We start from the raw sequence: 15,916 nt of genomic DNA on the forward strand, positions 1-15,916 counted from the left end.
AGTCTGGCTTCTCATAGCCTTGCTCCCATAGCCTTGCTCCCAGCATGGAAACACCATCCTCATGGATTCCTCTTCAATTTCCCTGCCTGCCCCAGACAGGTTTCATATACCTTTCCTCCATGACTGTCTCATAGGCAAACGTGCAGGGCTGGGTATGTTTTTTTGTTTTTGTCGGTCCTGGGGCCTGAGCCCTGGGCCTGGGTGCTGTCCCTCAGCTCTTCAGCTTGAGGCTAGCACTCTACCACTTGAGCTACAGCACCACTTCCAGGTTTTTCTGCTTATGTGGTGCTGAGGAATGGAGCCCAGGGCCTCATGCATGCAAGGCAAGCACTCTACCACTGAGCTACCTTCCCAGCCCAGGGCTGGTTATTAATGGCTGAATCTCTCTGCTGCTTGATGACCCTAAGCCTTTAGCAAATCCCAACATTTCTCCAGGCCTGCTTCCTTCCCAGAAAACACACAGTGGTGCCCGTCCTCAAAAATGGTGGAAGAAGCTGGTGATTTACACCTGTAATCCTAACTACTCAGGAGGCTGAGATATGAGGATCACAGTTCAAAACCAGCCCAGGGGGCTGGGAAGGTGGCTCAGTGGTAGAGCGCTTGCCTTGCATGCTCGAGGCTCTGGGTTCGATTCCTCAGCACCACATAAGCAAAAAGAAAAAAGCCGGAAGTGGCGCTGTGGCTCAAGTGGTAGAGCACTATCCTTGAGCTGAAGAGCTGAGGGACAGCGCCCAGGCCAGAGTTCAGGCCCCACGACCGGACCCAAAAAAAAAAAAAAAAAAAAAACCAGCCCAGGCAGAAACGTCTGTGAGAGTCATCACCAGTAAACTACCAAAAGGCTAAAAGTAGAGCTGAAGTTCAAGTGGTGTAGTGTTAACCTTGAGCAAAAGAGCTCAGGGACAGCACTTAACACACAGACAGCTATGAATCGAGGGTAGGGTATACACTAGACAGATGGCCTGGGGAGATTCAGATCTTGAGATCTGTGACTGGCTGGGGGTGTATCATGGTAGCTTGACTCACAGGTGTGAAATCCTGCACCAGGAAAAAAAAACACCTAAGATCTCCCTACCTTTCCCAGCACTGGATGGGAGATCTTAGGCAAATTAATTAGCCTGTCTACCTAAGTTTCCTCACCAAGATAGGGGTAATAATAGCACCTACCTCATTCGATTGTACCAGGATTATATGAATTAATAACATGTTAACACAAGTTCTTAATGCTTAGCATATGGGTAAATCCTTAGTGAAGAAAAATGAAAACAACCTGATCCTTGCCTTCAGGGCTGCAGAGACTGGCTTGGGATGGTAGATAAGGCCACCGAATGGGTTAAGTTTGGTCTATAGGAAGAAAAGCTCAAAGTCTACATAGCCAGAAGGGTACTGTGTGCTGGACCATCCCAGAAGAGGACACCTGGCTCCTGTGGGCAGCAGGGACAAGCAGTCTACCTGCATCCTGCAGATAGAGGTTAATGGAGCCCCACGCCTTGCTGACTCCACATGCTGTAGATGACACTATCCAAAGCCACCCTTCTCAGGAAGGTCCTCCACTCTCCCTGACTCATCTTTGCCAACAAAGCAACACTGGGGGAAGCCCAGCACCAGCATCCCTGGTAGAAAGATGGTACAGACTTGGCCAGCTTAAGAAATTTTATTGTGTAGAACGTTCCTTCCCTGGGAAATAATGAAAACTAGCCCTTGAGGAGAGAGCTAAAGGCACACTGGGTCCTTTTATTCTGTGTATGGTTCATGGAGGGAGTAGCGAGCGTGATGCGGTGCTTTCTTGGGAACCAGATAGAGCTCCCTTGGACAAGACTCATGTGCCAACGTAAAGCAGATAATGCCAGCCTGGCAAGGGTAAGACCTCAGTGCCTCTTGGCCTTGCTCTGGGGTTCCTGGATCTGCTGGAAGCTAAGCAATGTCAGGCCCACATTGATGGCATAGGTGGTGACACAAACAATGCAGAAATCATAGAGAACGAAGAACAGGATCCAGGCCAAGTAGACAGTCCCAACAAGGGACATTAGGGAGCTCAGCAGCAGAAGGATAGCGGCCCAGCGGCCCTGCATGCAACCTGGGAAGTAAAAAAAGGATCAAGGAATGTCCACGTCCAGAATTCAGACCTGACTTCTGGTGCTACTGATAGGGAACTAGGCTCTAATATAGCCCTCTAGACATTCATTCTCTCTCTGTTCAATAACTTGCGGGACCCAAATAGTGACTTTTTTTTTTTCCTGCTGAGATTTACATGAATGGAAGATGTATTAGGGTTGCCTTCAATTAATCTGAGAAGCTAGGCACTGGTGGCTTACACCTGTAATCCTGGCTACTCAGTAAACTGAGTGAGATCAGAGGATCAAGTTTTTTTTTTCTTTTTTTTTTGGGTCCGGTTGTGGGACCTGAACTCTGGGCCTGGGCGCTGTCCCTCAGCTCTTCAGCTCAAGGCTAGCGCTCTACCACTTGAGCCACAGCGCCACTCCGGCTTTTTTCTTTTTGCTTATGTGGTGCTGAGGAATTGAACCCAGGGCCTCAGGCATGCAAGGCAAGCGCTCTACCACTGAGCCATCTTCCCAGTCTCCAGAGAATCAAGTTTTAAAGCCTGCCTGGGCAGGAAAGCCCAGGAGAGACTTTATCGCCTACTAGCCACCAAAAAGCCAGAAGTGGAGCTGTAATTCAAATGGTAGCCTGCCAGCCTTGAGCAAAAAGCTAAGAGACAGCACCCAGGCCCTGAGTTCAAGTCCTAGTACTAACACCAAAATATTGTTGTTGTTGGTCATGGGTTTGAACTCTAGGCCTGGGTGCTGTCCCTGAGCTCTTCAGCTCAAGGCTAGAGCTCTACCACTTGAGCACAGAGTCACTTCTGGTTTTCTGGTGGTTTATTGGAGATAAGAGTCTCATGGACTTTCCTGTCTGGGCTGGCTTTGAATCTCAATCCTCAGATCTCAGCCTCCTGGGTAGCTAGGATTACAGGTGTGAGCTACCGGTGTCCAGTAAAATATTGTTTTTAATCATAATTTTAATCTTTAAAAAACAAACTGGGATCCTAGGAAGTCTTTTTTAGTTTTGTTTTATTTTTCCCCAGTCCTGGTGCTTGAACTCAGGGTTTTGGGGCACTGTCCCCCTTTTACTCAAGGCTAGCACTCTACCACTTGAGCCACAGAACCACTTCTGGCTTTTTCTGTTTATGTGGTACTGAGGAATAGAACCCAGGGCTTCATGCATGCCAGGGAAGCACTCTATCTCTAAGCCACATTCCCAGCCCCACTATAAAGTCTTTATGGGATCTTTCACCTCTGTCAGAGACACCTTTAGTTCCCTTCCTGCTGGTCTTCTTGCCCAAAGATGCCCAGTGATTAGCAAGCGACTGTCAACTGTCAGGGTCACCAAGACCCAGACACGCGTAGTTTGGGTGGGGCTGCACTGGCCTAGGGGAAGAAGCAGGTTTGAGTGGGCGGAGCCTGCAGGGAAGGGGTGGAGCCACTCACCTAACAACAACTGTAGCGTGTAGAAAATGCAACCATATACGCTGTTGGATTGATTGAGGATGCTATCTGCTCCCAACACCTGTTCCACCAGTCCGAAGCCACGGCCCCACCTGGTGGTGGTGATAGAGACATTCAGGTAAGCAGGTGTCAATCTAGTAGAAGGGACGGGGCCGGAAAGGGGGGGGGAGGCAGACTCCTGTTCCCATTTCCCTCCCACTAAGCATCCAAGAGCCGATGACCTCCTGACCTTCCAGACCTTTGGCCAGGTCAGGAATCTATGGGTCATTGCCCAATTCTCCTTTATCCCCAAGCCAGGCTTAGCCATGGACCTAACATAGGCTCCGCTTCTCCAAAGATACCTTCGGTAATTCTTTAAATGGCCACTTAGTTAACAAAATTAGGAAATCTTAGGCTACCTTCTTTTTTGCCTTGGACACACAGATGTCCAGCTCCGTGGCCACCCACCCCCTTCCTCCCTGTTCTGTCGCCCCACTAAACTACTAATCCTGGTTTCTCCGAGTCAGAACAAGCCCCAGGTCCCAGGACTCAAAAAACCTCAGTGTGCTCACCCTCGCCCGCGAGCGCCTCAAAAGGCCATCAGTGCCCTCTCCCAGTCACCGTTATTCCCGGGCACTCGCATGCACGAGCGATCCCCCCATTAACCCAGCCCCGACCCCTCCCTCAGCCCCCCCCCACCCCCAAGCCCTGCACCCTCACTTCAAAAACTAGTATCTCGGGGTGCCTCAGCCCAGGTGTGCACCCGTTACGCCAGGTAACACCCCTCAGCCTCCAAGTGTCGGTTCCCCAGATACCCTGATCCCACATTCCGAAATCAGTCAGCACGTCGGGGAGGCCGGATTTTTCCATTTCCGCGCGCACCTGGAGGAGAAGACGCGGGAACAGCTGATGGCGGTGCCCACGTCGCAGAGCGCGCGGTAGTCCCGATCGCGGGCGCGCGCCGCCTTCACGTGCAGAGAGTACACGGAAAGCAGGAAACCGGCCAGGCACAGCGCCAGACGCACCCGCCCGGGGCTCCTCCAGGTGGGGCCCATGTCCGCGGTTCCCGCCCGACGCGCGGCGGGGAGGAGAGAGAGATCGCCACGGTGTAGGGGCGGAGCGGAGAAGAGCCACGCCAAAGCCACGCCCGCTCCCGCCTCTCAGGCCCGTTGATTGGTCTTCCTGTCTTGACCCTCCCGATCCGATTGGTTATTCTTAGCGCTCTGCGGACGAGACGGGGCGGTACAGGAAACCAGCGGGGAACGTTGGGCTGGTAAACTGGATTCGTGGTAGTAGTAGACGGGGCGCGGGGGGGGGGGGGGGGGGGGAGGGTGTCAGGGTGGGAATGCTAAGATTTATGGGAATTGTAGTCAAAGAGCTCCAAGGCATCAAAAAAAAAGTCTCTAGAGTTTGCTTTTTTGTGTTTTGGCAGTACTGGGGTTTTCAGTCTCTTGCTAGGCAAGCATCTTCATTATTTACAGAAAATTAGTTTGTGTAATCAAAACCCACGGAGATAAGACCTTACATATTTAGTACAATAAGTTACCCTTGTACAAAAGAAAAAAATATATGCTGAATGTTTCCTTTTTTTCTTTTCTGTCGCTTATGGGGCTTGAACTCAGGACCTGGGCACTGTCCCTGAGCTTTTCAGCTCAAGGCTAGTGCTCTACCACTTGAGCCACAGCACTACTTCTAGCTTTTTTTGAGTAGTTTGTTGGAGATAGGAGTCTCACAGACATCCCTGCCTGGGCTGGCTTTGAACCATGATCCTCATATCTCAGGCTCCCTGGTAGCTCTAAGCATTGGCATATACCAGGACTCAGAAACCAGTGGTGTAGGGAATCTTGCCAAGTCTGTGGTCCAAGAGTCAAGCATCTCTTGAAATCATTTCACTGTCAGGTTGTAGTTTTCTATCCTCCTCAGCCCTTTCCTCCTGCCTTGCCCTCTCTAGCTGGTCCATCCTTTTGCAATAAACTCTGCTATTGGGGCTTCTTCTGACATCTTGTAACCCTGAAGAACCTGGCTTGGATGAACCACAGCCTTTCCAGACTTCCCCATCTACTGGTGAGTCTCTTCTAAATCTTCAACTGAGCTTCCTTCTCATCTGCATGAAACTCGATTCTGTTTCCTGACTCAGAAACAACCAAATCTCCCTTGGTCAGGAGTTTCTTCATCAGAGCCTTCTTCCTCTCCCCTGGTATCATCATCTCATCACAGTCAAAGTTTTGAAACTATTTTGCATTCCTGGACTCTACTTCTTCTTTGCTACCCACACATTATAAGCTAGCTTCTGCTTCAAATAACCCTGACAACTAGTGGCGGGACACACAGTTCTATGGTTTTTTTTTTTTCAAGACTTATTTAACATCTAAATATTTCATCAAAATGGATGTTTTGTGTGTGTGTGCTGGTCCTGTACTTGAACTCAGGGCCTTAACCCTGAGCTTGTTTTATTCAAGCCTGGTGCTCTACCACTTGAGCCATAGCTCCACTTTTGCCTTTTTGCTGGTTAATTGGAGATAGGGACATTTTTGTTGGTGGTGGTGGTCGTAGGGCTTGAACCCCGAGCCTGGGTGCTGTCCTTGAGTGCTTCAGCTCAAGAGGGCTCTACCACTTGAGCCACAGTGCCACTTCTGGTTTTCTGGCAGTTTATTGGAGGTAAGAGTCTCACAGACTTTCTTGCCCAGGCTGGCTTTGAACTGCGATCCTCAGATCTCAGCCTCCTGAGTAGTTAGGATTACAGGTGTGAGCCACCAGTGCCCAGTGAGGTTTTTTTTGTTTTTTTGTTTTTTTGTTTTGCCAGTCCTGGGGCTTGAACTAAGGGCCTGGGCACTGTCCCTGAGCTTCAGTTACTCAAGGCTAGCACTCTACCACTTGAGTCACAGAGCCACTTCCAGCTTTTTCTGTTTATGTGTATGCTAGGCAAGCTAGGCATGCATGCTAGGCAAGCACTCTACCACTAGGCCACATTCCCAGCCCCTAAGAACACTTTGTTGTTGTTGTTGTTGTTGTTGTTGTGGGGCTTGAACTCTGGGCCTGGGTACCGTCCCTCAGCTCTTCAGCTCAAGGCAAATGCTCTACCACTTGAGCCACAGCGCCACTTCCAAGATAAAGATTTTTTTTTGGGTCCACTCATGGGGCCTGAACTCTGGGCCTGGGCACTGGCCCTCAGCTCTTCAGCTCAAGGCTAACGCTCTACCACTTGAGCCACAGCGCCACTTCTGGCTTTTTTTCTTTTTGCTTATGTGGTGCTGAGGAATCGAACCCAGGACCTCGTGCATACAAGGCAAGCACTCTACCACTGAGCCACCTTCCCAGCCCCCAAGATAAAGATTTTTATGGACAACTTCCATGCTTGGACTGGCTTCAAACCACAATCCTCACATCTCAACCTCCTCAGAAGCTAGAATTACAGACATGAGTCATCTATGCCCTACGTGAAATGGTATTTATTTGTTTCCCTGCTAGTCCTCTTTGCTCTCTGGCTGTTCCTTCCAAGTTCTACTTTTCTTATTCTAGAGAGAAAGGTAGGCAGTATAACGATACCCCAAGATATCCATGGCCAAATCTCTGGAACCTGTGGCTGTATTAGTTTATATGGGAAAAAGGAAGGAATTAAGGTTACAGATAGAATTGAAGTTGCCACTATGCTGGTTGTAAAACAGGGATGTTCCCTTAACTATTGGGTGGGTCCAATGTAATTCTAAGTGTCTTTAAAGCTAAGAGGAGATATAAAAAAACAAGGAACCAAAGTACCCAGGCCCTGGAGTCTCATGCCTAGCTACTCAGGAGGGTGAGATCTAAGGATCATAGCTCAAAGCCAGCCTTGGCAGGAAAGTCCCTGGAACTCTTATCTCCAATTAACTACCAGAAAACCAGTGGTGCTGTAGCTCAAGTGGTAGAGCACTAGCCTTGAGTGTAAGAGCTCAGGGTCAGCTCCCAGGCCCAAGTTAAAGCCCCATGACCCACCAACAAAAAATCAAAACAAAGAGCCAAAAGTAAATGTAAAGCCAGGTGCCAGTGGCTCATGCCTATAATACTATTTATTCAGGAGGAGGCTGAGATATGAGGATGTTGTTGGAAGCCAGTCAGGGCAGGAAAACCTGTGTGACTCGTATCTCCAATTAATCACCAAAAAGCTGGAAGTAGAACTGTAGCTTAAATGGTAGAACACTACTAGCCTTGAGTGCAAAAGCTAAGGGACATCGCCCAGGCTCCTGAGTTCAAGTCCCAATACCAGCACAGTGATTGTAGAAGAAACACAGAGCTGAGATGCAGCTCAGTGGTGAGGCTTCTACAAGGCCTCCGGTTTGCCCAGCACCACAAAAAAAAAAAGCAAACAACAGGGGCTGGGAAGGTGGCTCAGTGGTAGAGCGCTTGCCTTGCATGCCTGAGGCCCTGGGTTTGATTCCTCAGCACCACATAAGAAAAAAGCCAGAAGTGGCGCTGTGGCTCAAGTGGTAGAGCGCTAGCCTTGAGCTGAAGAGCTGAGGGACAGTGCCCAGGCCCAAAGTTCAGGCCCCATGACCGGACCAAAAAAAAAAAAGCGAACAACAAAAAAAAATACTGTCATGCATTTATGAATATCTGTGGCTTCTAAGGGCAGGAAAGGACAAATAGATTGTCCTACTCCTTACAGTCTCTAAGAATTATTTACATCTTGATCTTAGCCTAGTGAGACTTGTATCAGAACTGGAATGTACAGATACATTTGTAAACAAACATAAGGGCACCTGGTGTGGCCTGAGCCAGAATAAACATAGAGTTGGGGCCTGAGGAAAAGAAGGAATGAGTCTTGATCTTTCTGGATCTCAGTTCTTGCATCTGTAAAATAGAGATAAGAGTATCGATGATAGAGGAGAAGTATAAAGATGTCTACATACCTGTATGACATCTTATAAAATGAAGTTCGCGGGGTGCATATCTCACCTCCGCCGCCGGGGGCAGCAGCGAGATCAGACCGAGCTCGGCTCCAGAGCGCAGGGTCAAACGGGGTGAAGCTGAGCTAACCAGACGATCCCTCCCACGGCTGCTGTCCACGCCGTGACCACGTGAGCGCTGCGTTCAGACGCCCAATACGCAGTCTGGACCTTTGGCTTTTGGTGCAGGCTGTCCTCCCCTTGGAGATCACCCCTCCCTTGCCTTTTCTTCCATGTGCTAGAGCTGTGCCTGCCTCCAGAGGTGGGAGGCCTCCTTGGCTTCACTCCGGGGGACATTGGCCAGGGAGCTGGAAAAAGAAGTTGAGGGTAGGGAGGGAGAAGGAAGTCCAGTGCTCCAGGCAGTTCCCAGCTCCAAGCTTAAGGACAACCCCCAGGGATATCTCTTGCTTCATTTAACACTTGGAACTTTAAGAAATTTGGATAGCTAGGAAATATGTACACACAGTGAAGGAAATCCAATCAGTACAAACACACAGAAAAGCCTCCCATCACTGGCTGCCTAGGGGTGTCTTCTCCATACACTGTTTCCTGTCTCACCAAGCCCCACCCTAGCAAGAACTACCAGAAGAGAGTCTGAGAAGCAGAACTTAACAATGAATACTCTTCAGTGGTTCTAAAGTCCCCTAGGGTAAATACAGACTTCTTTACCATTCCTGAGCTGCTCATTACCCTATTCACCCCGCTTCTTCCCAGATCTCCTCACCAGGCCCAAGCCCTAACCCTCATGCTGCTCCTGTATCCAAATCCTTACCTGGTGTTCCCACAGCCGCCCTCATCCCAGGTGATTACACAAAAAGCACCTTCCTCTTTAGGGCTGGGGGTGGGGGTGGAGGTGGGGGGAATGCCTGTTTATTCTGTGCTTGTAGTAGGGCTTGAACTCTGGGTCTTAAACTCTTCTCTCAAGGTTGGTACTCTGCCACTTGAGCCACACCTCCACATCTAGCTTCTTGCTCACTGGAGATAAGAGTGTTCAGGATTTGTCTGCCCCAGCTGGCTTCAAAGCTCAGATTCTCAGATTTATCTCCTGAGTAGTTAGGATTATAGGTGTGAGTCACCAGTGCCTGGCTAAGATTGTTTGACCCAGTCTTCCTCCTTGACACTGAAAGCACCAATCAGGGATGTACATCCACTGCGGGCAAAAACATCACCTAGCACGTGCATAGTGAGTACAGATTTTACATACGCACCCTGTACGCTTCTACATATGATCCATAGGGACATTCATCTAATCTACAAACCCCAAGGTTAACAGATCCTCGTTTTACAAATGCCAAATTAATTACCGAGTAGTTAATTGCCTCCGGTGTGTGGTGGGGCCTAGGTGGGGTCCGAAGCAGGCAGAGTCATTTGAATTATGTGCAGAATGTTTAAAGATCTTGTAACCTAGCACTGTTTCTCTCCCGCCCCCCCCCCTTCCCATTTTATAGAGTGGAAAGCAGAGTTCCAGACAGGTCCCAGGTAACTTATGGAGCAGGTGGCGGGAGCTGTACTATTTATCTGGAAGGCTGGGAGCAGGGACACAACCAGGACCCGCTAGAGCCCTGGCGGCGAGTTCTCCGCGCCAAACTACAACTCCCAGGAGGCACCGGGCGTCCACAGTCGGCGTGACGTCACTGCAGGAGAGGGCGCAGGCGGCTTGCTAGCCCGGCCAGCCGACTGGGCGGCTCCGCTCGGACCCGGGCCCTGGCGCGTCCGCGCGGTAAGTGGAGAACCCCTCATCCAAGGGACTGGCTGGAGGAGGCCCCACCGCGCACGTCGTCTCAGCCTCACCCATTGCGCAGGAGTGCGCATGGGCGGGGGGTTGGCATCTACCATATGGGGGGAGTCCGGGCCGGACCAAGTGACTCCGTGGATGGGGGGGCTGGAGGGAGAGGTCGGTCAGACGGGGATCCCCGGGCCGTAGCCTCGGTGGACCCCGTGCTTCGGGGCACAGCGCAGCGTCGCGCGTAACGCCAACTGGGCTCCCTGGGCTCGGGTCTGGGGGGCACTGAGAAGGGGGGTGGTCAGCCTCGCCCCCTGGTTGCCCAGGACCTGAGGAAGCCAAAGTGAGGCGTTCAGGCTGTCTGGATCTGAGGATTCCCCCCATCCCTTCCCCACCAAGACCACCGGGTAGAGACTAGGACGGCATAAAATAACATCGCCCAGGCTCGGCCTGGGTGTTTGAGGAGGTTAGAGACGCCACAGGCTGCCCTGGGAGGGAGGGTTTGATGCCCACGTGGAGAGGTGCCCTTAAACAATCCCGCTTTCCGCCGCCCCGACAGATGGGAGCTGCTTTCCAGGGACTGAGCTTGTCAGCACCCTCGATGGAACCTCGCTCCTGAAAGCAGGGAAGAGCCCTTGCCCAGACGCTCTTTTTGCCCCATCTTGGGGTCGCCTCCGTCTGTTGGGTCCTCAGTCTAGTTCGCTCAAGGAGCAGAACGGATCATGCTGGCGTCCGTGCTGGGGAGCTGCCCGCGAGGCGGGCTTCCACTCCGGCCCCTCTTGGGGTCCACACTCTCACTCCGAGCCCGGTCCACATCAGCCACCGATACACACCACGTAGAGATGGCACGGGAACGCTCCAAGACTGTCACCTCCTTTTACAACCAATCAGCCATCGATGTGGCAGCAGAAAAGGTGAGTGGCTGGGAGTGGAGGGAGGAGGTGGTGGTGGTCAGGACCTGGAGTGAGTGTCCAGGGAAAGGGACAGAGCCAGTTTAGGGGCAGTGCTCAAAGTCCCAACTTGCTCTGCAGCCTTCAGTCCGCCTCACTCCCACCATGATGCTCTATTCTGGCCGATCTCAGGATGGCAGCCACCTTCTGGTAAGCTTCTTGTCCCCTATTCTCTCTTGGCTCCCGGAGCTCCAATCAGCCACTTAGGCCTTGCCCCTGCTTGTCCCTTTTTCTTGCAGAAAAGTGGCCGCTACCTGCAGCAAGAGCTGCCAGTGAGGATTGCTCACCGGATCAAGGGTTTCCGTAGCCTCCCTTTCATCATTGGCTGCAACCCCACTGTACTGCACGTGGTAAGGTGGAGAGGACCTTAGGCCAGAGTGCATTCTGCCCAACCGCAAATGGGAAGACCAGGCTCAGACTGGCAGAGACTTGCCTGTTGCAAGGGAAATGTTGGGCGAGGCCTCAACGCCTCAGAAGCCAAGGCTACACTTTTCATGGAGGCTGGAATGATCACGTTGGGTGTTTGATTAATGTGCAATGGGTTGTATGGTGATCTCTACAGATAGGCATAGATGGCAGTCCAGTGAGTTCCTCTACTTTTTTTTTTGGGGGGGGGGGCATGTGTTTTTTGAGATTTATTAGTTTTCTATCAGGTAATTCTATAGCTTCAATCCTCTACTTCTTCCTTGCAGCATGAGCTGTACATCCGGGCCTTCCAGAAGCTGACGGACTTCCCTCCGGTGAGGCTAGGCAAAGCAGAGTGAGGGGTTGAGGGGTCAGGGCTGAACTACATGTCCTCATAACTCTGTGACCTGCAGATCAAAGACCAGGCGGACGAAGCCCAGTATTGTCAGTTGGTGCGACAGCTGCTAGATGACCACAAGGATGTGGTGACCCTCTTAGCTGAGGGCCTGCGTGAGAGCCGGAAGCACATAGAGGTCAGGGACAGAGGAGCAAGGAAGGACCCAGCAAGCGCAGGGGAGGGTTGGAATGGGGCACAGAATTCCTGAGGCCCCATTCTTACCAGGACGAAAAGCTGGTCAGATATTTCTTGGACAAGACGCTGACTTCAAGGCTTGGGATTCGTATGCTGGCCACTCACCACTTGGCACTGCATGAGGACAAGGTAGGGTTTTGACTAAGACTTGAGATCTCTTTGTGAAAGCTAAGGGGGAAGGAGGAAGGGAGAGGAAACTGAGTCAAGAGTCCCTCTTGGGCTGGGATCTGGGCTAAGGGCCTTCTAGAAGTTGCACTTAGCAGCGGGGGTGGGAGTGGAGGTGTCTGTAGTCCTGATCTTCTTTCTCTTGCCAGCCTGACTTTGTTGGCATCATCTGTACTCGTCTCTCACCAAAGAAGATTATTGAAAAGTGGGTGGACTTTGCCAGGTGAGGCTAGAAGGTTCTGAAGAAGGTGGTCACCTTAGGGCAGGGAAGGCTTCAGTCTGCTGTCCTTGTTTGGGACAAGGTCTAGACTAGGCTCTCTCAACTCAGCACTAAGACATCTTAAGCCAGGTAATTCTTTGCAGTGGGCTGTCCTGTGCAGGTTGGGCTGCTTAGCAGTTCTCTTGGCTTCTATTCTCCTGTTGCCATTAGCACCTCAGTTGTGATGAGCAGAAATTTCTGTGCATATTGGCAAATGTCCCTGAGGGGAAATCACCTTCAGCTGAGAAGGCTTCTGAACCCTCCTTCTACCCACAGACGCTTGTGTGAGCACAAATATGGCAATGCTCCCCGTGTGCGCATCAATGGACACGTCGCTGCCCGCTTCCCCTTCATCCCTATGCCGCTGGACTATATCTTGCCTGAGCTACTCAAGAATGCCATGAGGTAGGTAGGCCGGATACAATGGGTGGGGGCAGACAGAACTGTGGTACTACTACCTACTGGTCTTTCCTCACTTCATAGAGCCACGATGGAGAGTCACCTGGACACCCCATACAATGTCCCAGATGTGGTCATCACCATCGCCAACAATGATATTGATCTGGTCATCAGGTCTGCCCTGAGTGGAGTGGGGCTGGGGTCAATGCGGCTCAGGCAGTTTCTGATTTGCTAAGAACCTGCCTTACTCTGGGACTTGGACTTTGTCCAATCTTGTCTTGAGATTCCCATGAGCTACATATTGATGGATCTGGGGCCCTGCCTCAGTTGTAGAACTGAGGGGTCTGGAGTTAGGCAGTTGTCTTGGATGCTGGGCTGAGAATAAATGTCAAATCCAGTGAAGTGGCCCAGATGGAGGTGAGAATGGGGAAAGGTAGGACCAAGGCTATGGGTAAACCACATTCTACCTCTGGGTGGACGGAATAGGAAATGAGATTGAGCATTGCATGCTTGGGGCAGTGGGACCCCATCAGACCTTAGCCAAGCCCATGATATTGGCATCCTGCCAGGATTTCAGACCGAGGTGGCGGAATTGCTCACAAAGACCTGGATCGGGTCATGGACTACCACTTCACCACAGCTGAGGCCAGCACTCAGGATCCCCGGATCAGCCCCCTCTTCGGCCACCTGGACATGCACAGTGGCGGCCAGTCAGGACCCATGCACGGGTGAGGCCCCACATAGCCAGGATGGTGGGTGTGGCCAGGAGACTCAGGCCTCTAAAGGGCTCTGTCCTTTCCCTCTGCCCCTAGCTTTGGCTTCGGGTTGCCCACATCGAGGGCCTACGCAGAGTACCTTGGCGGGTCCCTGCAGCTTCAGTCCCTGCAGGGCATCGGCACAGATGTCTACCTGCGGCTTCGCCACATCGATGGCCGGGAGGAGAGCTTCCGAATCTAACCCCATGGCCTGTGGTCTGCCTGCCTGGGCTGGATCCTTACTCCCTGCCAGGACCTTCGTGGTCAAGCAGGGGTCACTCTGCCCCACATAGTGTTGCATCAGTCAAACAGATTGACTTACATGGAGAAGGTATCACTCCTCCTCAGTGGGGCCTGCCGCTTCCTTTCCCTGGAGGTAGGGGAGGAAGAAGCGGAGACCCTGGAGGCCTCTAATGCCAGCTCTGTCATTCTCGCTCCTGGGGAAGCCCTACTCTGACCTGCTGTTTGTTATTAAAGTTCTCATTTTGAATGCCCTTTTGGGCCCTGGTGTGGGGAAGGCAGGTGAACTTTTGTTTCTGCCTCTGTAGGTTTGCTGGGTCCTGTCTTAAGTCTCTAACTGCCCTTAGAGCCCAGCATTGGCCCAGTGTTGATTCCCTGTTTGGTTTGGCAGTAGGATTGACTTTGGCATTTTCGCTCATCATTCTCACAAACGTTTCTGGGTCCCAGACATTCCTGAAGAAGCGAGGAAAGCTAGCTTCTGGTCATAGTTCTGGTTCTTCCTGGAAGTGACAGATTTTAGAGGTGAAGGTCACTAGACTGGCAACCTCCTGGGCCACCTGATTCCTGAGGCTGCGTAAGATTAAAAATAACACCTGCTAGCTGTTTCTGCTGCTGCCAACAGAAGAAACACAAGGTTGTATACTGGCCTACCCCAGCAGACTCAAGTGTCCCACTACAGGGAAAAGGACGGGGTGGGGGTGGGGGCATGCTGGGGGAGTTGAGCAAAAGGAAGTACCTAGATGGTAGATGGACTTAGGGTTAGAGGTTGAGCTTCTTGTGAGAAGTATAACTCGCTGGGTACTGGTGGCTCATGCCTATAATCCTAGCTACTCAGGAGGCTGAGATCTGAGGATTGAGGCTTGAGGCTAGCCTGGGCAGAAAAATCATGAGACTCTTACTCTCCAATAAACTACTCTGAAAAAGCTAGAAGTGGCACTGTGGCTTAAGTGGTAGTTTAAGCCTTGAGCACCAAAGCTCAGGGACAGCAGCCCAGGCCCTGAGTTCAAGCCCCAGGATTGGCAAAAAAAAAAAAAAAAGAAGAAAAGAAAAAGAAAAAGAAATAGAACTCCAGATAAAATCCTAACTGGGACCACTCTGCTGACTTTGTCAGGGAAGGAGGCCAGAAGTCCATCTGTCACCTTTGCTGGCTGCTGGACAAAGAGTAAAGCCAGAGAGGTTGGTGGCAGCCAGCAGGTACAGGGCTTGGAGCATGGGCCTCATTTTGGAGGTAGTAGGGATCCATGGATGATTTTTAAGCTGGGAAGGAATGTTTCAGGTTGGGTTCCCAAAAAGCTAGCCATGAGAGGATTTGTGTCTTGAGTGTTCTGTCCTAGTGCTCTCAGGCCTATTTAAGGATGTAGCTAAGGATGTAGCTCAGTAATATAGTACATGCCTAGTGTTGAAAAAGGCCCTGGGTTCAAACCCAGTAAAAGAAACAAGAAAGGATGGGGCTGGGAAGGTGGCTCAGTGGTAGAGTGCTTGCCTTGCATGCAAGAGGCCCTGGGTTCGATTCCTCAGCACCACATAAGCAGAAAGAAAAAAAGCCGGAAGTGGCGCTGTGGCTCAAGTGGTAGAGTGATAGCCTTGAGCTGAAGAGCTGAGGGACAGCGCCCAGACCCAGAGTTCAGGCCCCACAACTGGACCAAAAAAAAAGAAGAAGCAAGAAAGGAGAGGGAAGCAGCCAACCTAGAATGTGATCTTTGTTGAAAGCCCAGAGCCAGTGGGTGGGCCACACCTGTAATTCTAGCAGCATAGCTGTTCAAGGCCAACTTAGACAAAAAGCAAGACTCCAGCTCAACCAATGGCTAGGCATTGATTGTGCTTGTACCTGTCATCCCAGATAGATAAAAGTATAAATAGGACGATTGTTATCTCCAAGATGGCCTGGGCAAAAACATAAGATCCTCTCCCCAATAACTAAATAAAAAATGGCTAAGGGCATGAATCTAGACATAAGACCACCTATTTAGCAACTGTGAATCCTTTGGTTTAAACCCAGTACTCCTGGTGACTCACATCTGTAATCC

General features: G+C 51.1%; 2 protein-coding genes across 4 annotated transcripts; one reads left to right on the forward strand and one right to left on the reverse strand.

Moving 5' to 3' along the window:
- Nucleotides 1-1,636: 1,636 nt before the first annotated feature.
- Nucleotides 1,637-4,603, reverse strand: LOC138825562 (vitamin K epoxide reductase complex subunit 1). Its single transcript, XM_070020207.1, has 3 exons — nt 4,365-4,603; nt 3,486-3,595; nt 1,637-2,074 (listed from the first exon to the last, which is right to left on the reverse strand). The coding sequence occupies exons 1-3, from the start codon at nt 4,535-4,537 to the stop codon at nt 1,866-1,868; spliced, it is 492 nt and encodes a 163-aa protein (XP_069876308.1). The 5' UTR covers nt 4,538-4,603; the 3' UTR covers nt 1,637-1,865.
- A 5,263-nt stretch (nt 4,604-9,866) lies between these two features.
- On the forward strand, nt 9,867-14,157 carry LOC138825561 (branched-chain alpha-ketoacid dehydrogenase kinase). 3 transcript variants are annotated; one of them, XM_070020205.1, is made up of 13 exons: nt 9,870-10,121; nt 10,451-10,590; nt 10,684-11,038; nt 11,156-11,224; nt 11,314-11,424; nt 11,767-11,814; nt 11,893-12,012; nt 12,102-12,200; nt 12,386-12,459; nt 12,772-12,900; nt 12,979-13,068; nt 13,464-13,622; nt 13,707-14,157. In XM_070020205.1, the coding sequence occupies exons 3-13, from the start codon at nt 10,847-10,849 to the stop codon at nt 13,849-13,851; spliced, it is 1,236 nt and encodes a 411-aa protein (XP_069876306.1). In that variant the 5' UTR covers nt 9,870-10,121; nt 10,451-10,590; nt 10,684-10,846; the 3' UTR covers nt 13,852-14,157. The 3 variants fall into 3 exon arrangements, with proteins under 3 accessions (XP_069876305.1, XP_069876306.1, XP_069876307.1); XM_070020204.1 differs by lacking the exon at nt 10,451-10,590 and having other exon boundaries at nt 9,867-10,121; XM_070020206.1 differs by lacking the exon at nt 9,870-10,121 and having other exon boundaries at nt 10,409-10,590.
- Nucleotides 14,158-15,916: the final 1,759 nt, after the last annotated feature.

Source organism: Dipodomys merriami, unplaced genomic scaffold, assembly GCF_024711535.1.
Source record: "Dipodomys merriami isolate MVZ:Mamm:240054 unplaced genomic scaffold, mDipMer1.0.p SCAF_138, whole genome shotgun sequence".
NCBI lineage: Eukaryota > Metazoa > Chordata > Mammalia > Rodentia > Heteromyidae > Dipodomys > Dipodomys merriami.

Bases quoted from the DNA above. Each gene is read 5' to 3' on its own strand.
- LOC138825561 (XM_070020204.1), top strand. From the start codon at position 10,847: ATGCTGGCGTCCGTGCTGGGGAGCTGCCCGCGAGGCGGGCTTCCACTC. The intron at 13,069-13,463 runs GTCTGCCCTGAG...GCATCCTGCCAG, and splicing joins GATATTGATCTGGTCATCAG to GATTTCAGACCGAGGTGGCG. The intron at 13,623-13,706 runs GTGAGGCCCCAC...CTCTGCCCCTAG, and splicing joins CAGTCAGGACCCATGCACGG to CTTTGGCTTCGGGTTGCCCA.
- LOC138825562 (XM_070020207.1), bottom strand. From the start codon at position 4,537: ATGGGCCCCACCTGGAGGAGCCCCGGGCGGGTGCGTCTGGCGCTGTGC. The intron at 3,596-4,364 runs GTGCGCGCGGAA...CACCACCACCAG, and splicing joins TCCCGCGTCTTCTCCTCCAG to GTGGGGCCGTGGCTTCGGAC. The intron at 2,075-3,485 runs GTGAGTGGCTCC...TTTACTTCCCAG, and splicing joins CACGCTACAGTTGTTGTTAG to GTTGCATGCAGGGCCGCTGG.